The sequence below is a fragment of the Sus scrofa genome, unplaced genomic scaffold, assembly GCF_000003025.6.
Source record: "Sus scrofa isolate TJ Tabasco breed Duroc unplaced genomic scaffold, Sscrofa11.1 Contig1914, whole genome shotgun sequence".
NCBI lineage: Eukaryota > Metazoa > Chordata > Mammalia > Artiodactyla > Suidae > Sus > Sus scrofa.
In genome coordinates, this window is record NW_018084979.1 from 2,045,521 (window position 1) to 2,058,010 (window position 12,490).

The 12,490-nt window shown below is 48.4% G+C and overlaps 1 protein-coding gene across 14 annotated transcripts in view; it reads left to right on the forward strand.

Annotated features, from left to right (window-relative positions):
* The window catches only part of MARK3 (microtubule affinity regulating kinase 3), a 112,503-nt gene extending 102,965 nt beyond the window's left edge, over positions 1 to 9,538 (forward strand). For 2 of the 14 annotated variants that reach the window (XM_021081597.1, XM_021081594.1), the window contains exons 16-18: positions 5,081 to 5,107; positions 6,255 to 6,299; positions 8,598 to 9,141. In XM_021081597.1, the coding sequence (XP_020937256.1) occupies positions 5,081 to 5,107; positions 6,255 to 6,299; positions 8,598 to 8,943 (418 nt within the window). In that variant the 3' untranslated portion in view covers positions 8,944 to 9,141. Of the gene's footprint in view, positions 1 to 5,080; positions 5,108 to 5,519; positions 6,300 to 8,597 lie in introns of those variants that run through there. The other 12 variants (XM_021081591.1, XM_021081588.1, XM_021081589.1 and 9 more) reach the window with 9 other exon arrangements.
* Positions 9,539 to 12,490: the final 2,952 nt, after the last annotated feature.

Here is a 12,490-nt window from a genome sequence, read left to right on the forward strand (position 1 = left end):
TTTCGCAAAGCCCAGACCCAGTGTAGTCTGGGGGCTGGTGTTCCGAAGAGTCGCTGAGGAAGACAGTGTGGTCGTCCCCAGACACAGAGCCCTTCCTCCTATCTCACTTCAAGAACCTAGTGTCTCGGGGTTCCCGCCACGGAAGCCCCGCGGAAACGAATCCGCCTAGGAACCGGTTCTGGGTTCCATCCCTGGCCTTGCTCAGTGGGTTAAGGATCCGGCGTTGCCGTGAGCTGTGGTGTAGGTCACAGATGCGGCTCAGATCTGATATGGTGTAGGCCGGCAGCGACAGCTCCGATTAGACCCCTAGCCTGGGAACCTGCGGGTGTGGCCCTAGAAGGACAAAAGACAAAAATAAAAAAAGAATCTAGTGTCTCATAAGTTCCCATGTGGCACAGTGGGTTAAGGATCCGGCATTGACGCAGCTTTGACACAGGTCACATCTGTGGTACCAGTTCAGTCCCTGGCCCGGGAACTTCCACATGCTATGAGGATGGCCAAAAAAAGCAGCAGCAGCAGCAGCAGCAGCTAGCATCTGAATGTTCTGCCTTTGAGACAGACCTGATTCTGCCTGTGGAATGGGTAACTCTCAGTAAACCCCCTCTCGCTTTAAAAAAAAAAGAAGGAGTTCCCATCGTGACTCAGCAGTTAGTGAACCTGATGAGCATCCATGAGGACTCGGGTTCTCTCCCTGGCCTCACTCAGTGGATTAAGGATCCACTCCCCGGCCTCGCTCAGTGGATTAAGGATCCGGCATTGCTGTGAGCTGTGCTTTAGGTTGCAAGTGCAGCTCGGACAGCTCTGATTTGACCCCTAGCCTGGGAACCTCCATGTACCCCGGGTGAAGCCCTAGAAAGACCAAAAAAAAAAAAGAAGAAGAAGATGATGATGCTATTCTCTGGTCGTATGTAAAATATTTTGTATGTCAGCAGGCCGTCATTTGGGGCCTTATGAAGTCTTGAAAGGTCCCTTGAGGTACTTTAACTTTATTTCCAGAATCTAGTCTGGAGATTGCAAAGCCTAGAAACCTTGCCTGCTACCAGAGGAAAAAGAAAAGATACCACTTTGCATCATAAGCAGATAGGCAGAGGCATCTTTGGCCAGGACCACAGCCAGGAAATCTGAAGCATCTGCAGTTTTAGGACACCTGGAGGAAGTTCCTGGAGCTCAAGCCTCACTGTGGCTTAGTATGTCCAGGGTGCCCTGCAAGTTTCCCTGCGGCGGCCTCTCTTGTTCATCATCCGTATCTCAGAGCAACAGCGGGGTCTTCCCAGAGTCTAAAGTGATACGTGCCCCTCTCCTCTGTCTCTCTGCTGCCCCTGTGGCCCAGTAGCCTGCTGATCTGTTCCATGCTGTCTTCATTATTTAACCTCTGAGCCAAGTGTCACTTCTCAGTCTCCTTAATTCCTCCAGTCATTTCATTTTGAATCAGTCGTCTGAGACTTAGACAATCACATCAAACTGTCTTTCCTCAGAAGTTCTGTCTGTGGTCAGGCTGTAAGTACAGGGTTAGGGAGGACTTTTTCTTGTCCACTAGCACTGACCAGCAGTCAGAGGAGTCAGAAGTTTCCAGTCCACCCTCATGTTTTCTTTTCAGCCCCGTTACTGAGACATCCCATCCCAGGCTGGGCAGAGGAACAGAGTGGGCCAAAGGGCCTTGCCAGATTTGGGCACCCATTCGTGGCCAGCAAGAGAGACAGGAGTTCAATCCCAGGAGAGTCTGTTGACCCCCCAGAATAATCCGTGGCATCTTTTCAGGGTCACCCCAGGGCTATCCCAGGCCTCCCTGTGCCTTAGCTCCTTCCCCAGAGACAAGGCTGCTCAGTGTCAATTGGTGCCCCCCCCGGTCCCTGAGCGCGGGGGCATGTGTGGCAGTCAGAGCTAAGCTCCGGGCACAGGACAGTCGGCTTTGTGTCCTTACTCTTTGGTCATAGACGGGCTCGTCAGATAAAGCCTTGCACATCATTAAAATCCTTAAATTTATTTGTCTCTTTTGTGGGGTTTTTTGGTGATCTTAATACTATTTTTGATACTAAAAACAAGTAATATCACCCATGATGTGTTAAATGCTTACTTACTATGTGCTAAGAGATATAGATGTTTGTAGACTTATGGAAATTCTAATTTTACCTTCATAAGTGTGTGTGTGTGCGTGTACATACACACATGCATTCTTTCTCACACACTCCAGGCTCCACAGTCTACCCTGTGGAATAGACATTTTCCCAGTTTTGAAGAAGGAACTGGAGATGAGGTGCAGAGCAATTAAGGCACCTGTTCAGGATCCTACAGCCAAAGAGGGTTGAGTCAGGTCTGTGACTCCAAACAGGCCCTTTTGAGCCCCGTGCACAGTGCTGCCTGGTAGAAAGCAGTTAAGGACTGGTGCGGACAGGAGTCCTTTACCCTCGTTTTCTAATTAAGTTTATTTCGTGTATTTGAATTGAAACTGGAGACTGAGGCTTCTTGTTAAAAATATCCTAGGAGTTCCCGTCGTGGCTCGGTGGTTAACGAATCTGACTAGAGAGCATGGGGTTGTGGGTTTGATCCCTGGCCTTGCACAGTGGGTTAAGGAGCCGGCGTTGCTGTGAGCTGTGGTGTAGGTTGCAGCGTGGCTGTGGCCGGCATCTGCAGCTCCAGTTGGACTGGTAGCCTGGGAACTTCCATATGCCTCGGGTGTGGCCCTAAAAAGCAAAAATATATGCATGTGTATGTATATATATTTTAGGGGGGGGTATCTTATTTTACAGTTTACACCTCCAAGTTTTTGTGGAAAACCTTCTGTCCTATAGTTTGCAGACTGAGGCCTGTAGCCTCCCTTGGTATGTGCTGTACTTCGTTCACAGTCAGTTCATTCTTAGAAGTAGGGTGCCTGCTGCCAAAGCCTCAGCTTCCTATCTTCCCGTAACAGTGATGGCTAGGATTAACGTTCTAGTGCCTGGAAGGCTCACAGGTTGATACACTGGTGGCTCAGCAGGGATCTGGCGTTGTTGTTGCTGTGGCGGCAATTTCATCCCTGGCCCCCAGAATTTCCACATGCCACAGGTGCACCCGAAAAGAAAAAAGCAGTCCTGTGGTACCTGACCAATAATGTTGACTTTTCTCGGGTAGAAAATTCAGAAGTTAAAATATATTTTAGGGAATTCTTGCTGTGGCACATTGGAATTGGCATCTCTGGAGCAGGCTCAGTGCCGGCACAGTAGGTTAAGGATCAGTTGTTGCCACTGCTTCTCGGAGCTGATCCCTGACCCGGGAACTCCATATGCCACAGGGTGGCCAGAAGAAGAAGACTGTGTGTGTGTGTAAAGATCTTTTAATCACTTTTCAGCTAAAATAATCTTTTGAACAGTACTGCCTTATATTTATGTAGTGCTTTATTATTTACAAAATACTTTCACATGCATAATCTTCTCTGCTTTGTATAATTGTTCTGTGTACTGCTTTTCGTCTGATTATGGAATGGTTAGCAGTTATCTACAGTAGTTAGGTACTTTTTTTTTTCTCCTCTGGCTGCACCCACAGCATATGGAAGTTCCCAGTATAGGGATGAAACTTAAAATTGGTTAGTGTATGATGCAGTGCCAAAACCATTCTAAAGTAGAAGGAAAAAAAAATTCCAGAAACTTACTGTCATTTAGCAAATACACGAGTGCCTCCTGTGTTCCATAATAGAACTAAGACTTAGAAGTAACTTGACAAGCTCAGCTCACACTTACCCAGGAATGCTGATTGCATGATCATATAACCCTGCTCCATAGTTTGAAGTGTCTTTTGTCAAGTTCTGTTCAGTACAACATAATCATCATTGTAAACTTTTTTTATTTAAGATCAAAGTCTCTTTTTTTTTTTTTTTTTTTGGTCTTTTTAGAGCCTCACCTGCGGCATATGGAGGTTCCCAAGCTAGGGGTCGAATCAGAGCTGTTGCTGCCAGCCTACACCACAGCCACAGCAACTCGGGATCCCAGCCATGTCTGCAACCTACAACAAAGCTCATAGCAATGCCAGATCTTTAACCCACTGAGCAAGACCAGGGATTGAACCTGTGTCCTCGTGGATGCTATTCAGATTCATTTCCACTCAGCCACAACAGGAACTCTGCAAAGTAACTTCTTTTAATACAACTTTTCCAGTTTACTGCATAAAGTATAAAAGTGAAACCCCTACTGTTTATCTTGTCATTTAATTTTCATTCATTTTGATATCTAAAACTCCAGAAAGTCTACTTAATTTTAAGCTCCCAGTAACTTACTACAGTGTTGAATGTCAGTTATATCAAAACTGGAAGGGGAAAAAAAAACCTCATTAACTTTTTTCTTAAAAAATGATTTATATCATACCACTGTAACAGATGTTCTGTTAATGTTTAAATCATCTTCCTGAAATAATGATTCTCTTCATAGATAAACATTTTATAATGAAATCTTTTTTGTTGTTTTTTGTCTTTTTTGGGCCTCACCTGTGGCATATGGAGGAGGTTCCCAGGCTAAGGGTCCCAGCCTACACCACAGCCACAGCACCGCAGGATCCCAGCCACATCTGCAGCCTACACCAAAGCTCACGGCAACGCCAGGATCCTTAACCCACTGAGGGAGGTCAGGAATCGAACCCTCAACCTCATGGTTCCTAGTCGGATTCGTTTCTGCTGTGCCATGACGGGAACTCCTTATAATGAAATCTTTAATGTTTCTTTATAAGGTGAGATTTTTGTTCATAAGATATTCTGAAAAAAATTGAGGAATGTTATTTCTAGTACATTGTTAATGACTTTTCTTTAAACGAAAGAATTTTACTATATCCATCTGAAGAACTTTAAAATTTTTAATTATGTTTTTAAAAATTTATAGCTAATGTCAGTATTTACTGCTGAATTTTTTCTTATAAGTACAGTTTTTTTGTATTTCTATTTAAAAGATCATTCAGTTATCTGTGATAATTTTACTTTTTCATCAGATGTCACCGTCTCATTGTTAGACAGGAGAGAAGCCCTGTTTTACTTGCTGCTTTTTATTCTCTCTGTAATTGACTATTTATCTTGTCCAAGTCATTTTTGTTAATTTTTTTTCTTTGGCTTAATTTCTTTTAGAAACATGTCATTCAGGTTTATCAAAAGGTAGGATTTATATATACACATTTTTTTTTTCAATCCTCACCCCAAAATGGCTCCTGCAATTAACCTCAGGTTTGGCTTTCTAGCCCTGTTTGTGTCCTTAAAAACTAAACTTTCTGCTGAGAACTAAATACTTCTTTCTTTGAAAGGAAACTGGAAAGAAATAGATTAACTCTGTCAGGCATTTTTCAAGGGACTCTGGCACCCATGTAACAAGAGGCCTACGCATGCTCTGTGCATTTTCTTCCTTTGGTAGAATTATTTAGCATCAGATCGTTCTGTCTTCGTACTAATAACACTTAGCATGCTTCTGTTTGAAAAATGAGATGTTCAGTAACAATGTGCAGTTAATGACTAGCCCCAGGCATGCATACGGTAAGTGGTAATTGCGTTGTTGCTTTTTTATTTCATTGAGGATCGTGGGAACAAGCATAAAATTCAAACCTACAGCCTCATTTGTTGGGAGTTTTTCAGAACCTAAGATACGGGTAACTGCACAGCAGAAGTGTTTCCGTGGTTTTTGAGAGTCGGAGAGTAATAGTGTCGTATCAAAAGGCCTGTTTTTCCAGCCGCTGAAGAAAGCGCGTCTCGTTTTCACCTCAAGCACTGTGGTGGACCTTACTCCTGCTGGGATGTTTTTTGGTGCAACGTCTGCCACTGCGGCCACTTGGTGCCTGCACCTCTCAGCTCACCAGAAGGCCGGGCTCTGAGCTTTTGTGTTGATGCCACCAGTGGGTCACTGAGAGGCCTTGTTCACACAAGCTCTTTATCAGAAACTGTGGGAAGAGTGCTTTCTTCCTCTGGGAAACTCCGCTCCAGATTGTTTAATTGGAAACCCATTATCCTTCACAGCGTGATTAAAAAGTGAGAGTCGCTGCAGCTGAAGGCCGTGAATGTACTCGACCCCAGGGCGGGGCGGGCACACCTGCTGTGTACATGAAGCAGTTGTGCGGCCAGCCTCCCGCATGGCCTTCTGGACGCGTGGCGAAGCCTCTGGCTGAGAGGAAGCGGCCTAGTCAGCGCCACTGGTGACCACACAGTGCTTTGAATTTGTTCGTGTTACGATGTTGCTTTGTGCGCGGTCGTGTACGAGTGTGTAAGACTTCTTTTCTCTTTCCCACTTCTCTGCTTCTCCATTCTATTCGTTGAGGCTTCCAACTGAATATGAAAGGAACGGGAGATATGAGGGCTCAAGGTGAGGGAAATGATTTTTACTTAAAATGTTTCATAGGTATTTACCTTATTTCTGTGGCAGAGGTAACAGTCCTTTCTGAATGTTCTCCATCGTGCCCCCCCGCCCCGCACGGAGGACTGCATGTTAGGTCAGCACTCTGTGGTCCGGAAGCAGTTGTGCCTCGGCTGCCTCCTCCCCGGTGGGCCTGGCCCACAGGCTGTGCGCCCCGCTGGCCACATGGGGGCGCTGGAGCGCTGCCGCCGCCCGCCGGGTGGACGCCTCCAGGTCCCAGCCCGACCTGGTTTACTTTGCTGTTGGGATGTTAAAATGTGCATCCCTCCTGCCTGAGCTGAGCGCTCCTGACCTAAGATGGGGTTTGGGAGCAGGTGGGAGCACTCGGCATGCTGAGAACGCCTGCGTAGTTCTAGTCTCGAATTGGAAGTAGGATATTGAGTAGTTTTCATATTTCAAGTTAGGTATTTTCTTTTAAGAATGATTATGTAGTTGTGTTTTTTGTTTGTTTGGCTTTTTGGGTTTGTGTGTTTTTTTTTTTTTTTTTTGGTCAAACCTGCCACATGCAGAAGTTCCCAGGCCAGGGATCAAACCTGCATCACAGCTATAACCAGATGCACAGCAGTGACAGTGCTAGATCCTTAACCTGCTGAGCCACAAGGGAACTCTGCTTTAAATTGTGTATAGCTGACATAGCTTGGATTTGGGGCCAAGGACTAAATTTCTCCAATTGTGCCCTTTTTTATGCCATTGCCACTGTGTTCTTTCAGATCCTTGTTATTAGTCCATTTGCTCTCTTGCTGGTCTTCCTACAGCACAGCATGAATCTGACCAACCATGTCCCTATGAGGCCCTGTGTGGCCTCAGCAGGCCGGTTTCTCCTACTCTCAACCCCCAGTTGAAAGTGGCATGCCCTTCTGGGGCCTGCCCATCCTGACCCGAGCAGGCTAAGGCTATCCTGAGTTTGCTTCCCTGGCTGTCATTGGGAGGGAGTAACGGGACCTACCTCCTGGTGTGGTGGGTCACATGCTCGTTAGATGCCAGCGGCTGTGAGGCTGTGCCCGCTGCTCCAGTCATACAGCTTTGATCCCCCTCCACATGCTCAGCCCCAGTCGTACAGCTTTGATCCCCCCCCACATGCCCAGCCCCAGTCGTACAGCTTTGATTCACCCCCACATGCTCAGCCCCAGCCGTACAGCTTTGATCCCCCCCCCGCCCCCACCTACAGTTTACTTTCCATACCTCCTTGCCTTCACTTAGGGCGGTTCCTCTGCTGCACACACTGATGGCTCTGCTCTCACCTCCATCGCAGTGCTGAAGTCTCATGGGCTCTTCGTAGCTGTCCTCGCTGCCACTCCCCACACGCTGAAAGCCCTGCCTTTCCCGGGCCTCACACTGCCTGTCAGGGGGGCGTCTCAGTCTGCCTGTCAATGCTGGTTTGTTAAGGGCAGTAATGATTAAATGCCTGAGAGCAGGGAGGGCGTATGTGCCTGTTGTTGGAGTTCCTGGGAGCCCAGCCTGGGACCTCAGCCTGCGCTTTGTGAGTCTGGACAAGCTGGTCCAGACTGTTGTTTCCGTGCTCAGCAGCACATAGGCCTCAACGGTTGGTTTTCCTATTTCAGTAGGAAGATGGTATCATCTAAGAATTCTTTTTAATGAATAGAAGAATAAGTGCTGAGGGAGGTGGAGGTGACGGAAAGAACGGCCCACCTCCAGCCCAGCTGTCCTTGGCACCTGGGGCCATTTGCAGGGGAAGCGATTTTCAAGTATGTTGAGTCGCTGGGTATCCTGAGTAACAGTGGCAGTTATGATGCGTTGAAATTTTTTAAATTGTGGTGGGAGAGAGAAGCAGCCAGGCTGAACAGAAGTGGAGGCTGGCCTGCTGACACCACCTCCCTCTGCTGGGCCTGCAGAGGGCCCAGAGAGCTCCTTGCCACCTGCAGCCAGCCTGGATGGGGAAGGCTGGGCTCTTGGACGTGTGCTCAGAGCTCTCTACTTTGCCTGATTCCCAGGGATTCTATTTTAACAAATTGTTTTCTTAGTTTTTAAGTACAGATGGCTGGTGAAGATTTTTCAGCCAGGTAGTGTTTTGTTTTTTACACTGTGGATCATGGTTTGTGGGAGTTATGATTTGTAGGGAAAAGGAAAATAGACAATTACTTCTTAGTAAAGAAGCAGCTTACCAAATGTGAGCCTGCTAGGAAAAACATGGAAGTCATTTATGATGCTGTGTCATAGATTAGCTAAAGTACAAAAAGGTTGGTCATCCCCTCCAATTAAGAATAAACCTGCCACTGTGCATTTCAGTCGCAACGTATCTGCTGAGCAAAAGGAGGAAAACAAAGAAGCAAAACCTCGTTCCCTTCGCTTTACCTGGAGCATGAAAACCACTAGTTCCATGGATCCCAATGACATGATGCGGGAAATCCGCAAAGTGCTGGACGCCAATAACTGCGACTATGAGCAGAGAGAGCGCTTCCTACTCTTCTGTGTCCACGGCGATGGGCACGCAGAGAACCTCGTGCAGTGGGAGATGGAGGTGTGCAAGCTGCCAAGACTGTCTCTGAACGGGGTCCGATTCAAGCGGATATCAGGGACATCCATAGCTTTCAAAAATATTGCTTCCAAAATTGCCAATGAGCTAAAGCTGTAACCCAGTCATTATGGTGTAAATTAAGTAGCAGTTTAAAGTGTTTTCCTGAACACTGATGGAAATGTATAGAATAATATTTAGGCAATAACGTCTGCATCTTCTAAATCATGATATTAAAATATAAGGACGCGAGCACGCCTGGGAGCGAAGCTGGCCTTTTTTCTACGAATGCACTACATTAAAGACGTGTGACACGTGTGCCCTCTGTCTTCTTTCCATTGCCCTGGAAGTCAGCACGTGCTGCCATCTCCACGTGCCTCCTGTCTGTGCGGGTGTGAGAGTGGACGGTGTGTGTGCGAAGCACTGCTGCCACAGCAGCTCCTCCCACGGGCAGGGTTGCTTCAGGTACCTCTGCGGGAGGTCGTTTGGTGCTAAAACATTAAAATTGCCAAGGAGGAAGATACTCAGTTACTACTAAAAATTAACTTTGAGACTAGTTGATAATTAATACAGGTTTACAGTTCATGCCTGTGGTTTTGTGTTTGTTTCGTGTTTTTTAGTGCAAAAGGTTTCAATTTATAGTTGTGAACATTGCTTGTGTGTTTTTCTAAGTAGATTCACAAGACAATTAAAAATTCACTTTTTCTCAGTAAAATCTTGCATCGTCTCCTAATACTGTATTTAAGCCTCATGTTAAGGCAATGACTAAAAGTACGTGTTTCTACCTCCACCACCCAGCTGGACAAAAGCAAATGGAAAACGTGAGGGAAACGTTGCGGGCCGGCCGCGTTCTCCTTAATGTGGACCCAGCCTCTTGTGAATACCAGCGCCTTTTTTCCCCAAAGGCGGCGAGGGGAGAAGATGGCCCTCGGGTGACCTGAGAAAGATGGGACTCGGGAGTGGCCGGCAGCCTCCGCTTCGGGAGCCCCAGCGTGCCCCATACCCCGCACCCCGTGTGACGAAACGCCCGGCCTGGGCCGTTCTGGGTTTGTGCTCTGCGAAGTCCGTGGCTTTCCTCTCATGCTTTTCGTGATGCAGCGCGTGAATCAGACCCAAGGCTTTTTTCTAACACCTGCTCGCTTGCCCGGCGAGGGAGATGAGCTCCTCAGTCAGCTTGGTGCTTTAGTTTCACAGAGATGTTGTCACGTTGATTGGTGTCTGTCTGGGTTCTGGTGTGTTGGTGGTGGCGCAAGTATGAGCGTCTGGACAGTCACTCAGCCACAAGTACCCTCTGCCAGGGCAGGGCACTGTTCTAGGAGTTCAGGAGATAACCCTAGCCTCTTAAAACCTAGGTCCTGGAGTTCCCGTCGTGGCGCAGTGGAAACGAAGCCAACCAGGAACCATGAGGTTTCGGGTTTGATCCCTGGCCTCACTCAGTGGGTTAAGGATCCAGCATTGCTGTGAGCTGTGGTGTCACAAACACGGCTCAGATCCTGTATTGCTGTGGCTGTGGTGTAGGCCGGCAGCTGTAGCTCCGATTCAGCCCCTGGCCTGGGAACCTCCATATGCCCTGGGTGTGGCCCTAAAAAAACAAAAGAAAAAAAACAATACAAAACAAACCTTGGGTCCTAACAGGACAGCGGTCAGTAAACAATGATAAAGCATTTAGTATGAAACAGGTAAGTGGCACGAAAAACATCACGGGGCAGGGTAAGGCCTTCCAGAGGTCCCAGGGTCCGAGGAGGTGCCATGGTAAACGGGGCGATGGGTGGGGGCTTCGCTGGAGGCATCCGGGCACCCAGCGCTGGGGCAGGGTGGCGGAAGGTGTGGCCACAATGCCAGTGGCCTGGTGCCCCCTGTCTCTTGCTCTGAGGTGGGAGCAGCTGGAGGGCTTTCCTGGCCGCTGCGAGGGAATCCATCTCGAGGAGCAAGGAGAGGCCAGAAAAGCCACGTGAAGTTGACAGTGAGCAGGCGAGAGGTGATGCTGACCCGCTGAGACCGTGGTTGGATTCTGGGTGTGTTGGAGTAGAGTTGACGGCGCCTGCAGTCAGATCGGGAATGGCTGAGTGAGCGGAAGCTCAGGGTGACTCTGGCTCCCGGCCCAATCCCAGAAAGGATGGGCTTGCTGTCCATGAAATGGGGCAGGTTGCTGCAGGCAGGTTCGGGGGTGGAAGACGGAGAGACCCCAGGAGTCCACGGCAAGTCCCGGGCAAGGGGCAGGGTGAGTGTCCTTTGACCTAAGAGCAGAGAGGTCATCTCACTTGACTGGATCTCTCAGACCTTCATGCCAAGTAAATACGGTCTCTCCTCTTGCCCTCGAGGCCTCTCCTTTCTCCTCCAGACCTTCCGCAGGCGCTCTCCTGAGAGCTCAGTGCGCAGGGCTGCCCGGGCAGGATCACCCTGCAAGGGTTGCCAAGGGTGTGGCTACCACCGCGTTTCTCCTCCTTTTGCCTAGTGTGCGGTTTCAGTGGTTTTCCACGTGGCTGTTCTCAAGGACAGGAGGTTAAACTCCTCCAGGAGAAGCTAGTCTACCCCATGCCCTGACGAAGTGGCCCCTCTACATGCATGATGTTCTTGTGAGAGTTGACTGCTGCCTTGTCATAAGCCATCTCTGCATTTTGCTGTGTTCCTGGTCCCTTGGGAAGTGGTGTCTCTGTAACACCAGTACTCGCCTGCAGAGGTCATCGAACGTGTCCTTGTTGGAAGGCTCTGTTACTCATTGGTAGAGATTTGATTTTAGTGGCAGCGTAGGTCGTGTGCCCTTTAGGGAGGTTAAAACCTGAGCTCTCATCCGCTGCTAAGGGGCCCAAGCCCTTCCTTGACGTGCTGCCTTCTCAGGACACGGCGTTTTTACTCTCTGTACAGTGAGTTTTGAAAGGCAGTTTTCTAGAGTACTTCGGTCACTTGAGACAAGGCCACAGTTTTTTCCTTCATTTACTGCCCTGGAATCCCTCAGGAGTGAGGTGAGGTACCTGGTGGGGCCATGCTACTTGTTTTATTTACCCAACAGCCAGGGTGTTGTCTCACTCCTGAAAATAAGGCTCATGTTCCATTCGTGTCAACTTTTATCTCAGTCAGGCAGATCAGAACCAAGGTTCCTTAACACCATACCTGGTTCTGGAGTTGCCATCGTGTCTTAACAGGTAATGAATCCGACTAGGGTCCACGAGGACGTACGTGGGTTCGATCCCTGGCCTCGCCCAGTGGGTTAAGGACCCCGCGTTGCTGTGAGCTGCGGTGCAGGTCGAAGGCAAGGTTCAGATCCAGCATGCTGTGGCTGTGGTGTAGGCCGGCAGCTAGACCTCTGATTTGACCCCTGGCCTGGGAACCTCCGTATGGGTGCAGCTCCAAAAAGACCAAATAAGAAAAGTGCCTGGTTCTCGTGTTGTCCTGTCATTTCTGAAGGTGAAGACCCATTCAAGAAGCTGTTCGGAAACATGGCTGACTTCAGAAGCCCAACTCATGATGGCTTTCCCAGCTTGTTTTTGTCCAAAAGCCTAGAAAACGACCATGTTTAAAAAAAAATCTCCGTCCATGTGCTATATGGACAGGTTACCTTTATTGGGGAAACCGTCCCTGCAATACCCTCTCCTGCCAGCTCTTGCTGCACGAGTACCGCCTGGCGACCTTGGGATCCACAGGGTGCTTGTGGCTTCTGTGAGCTGAT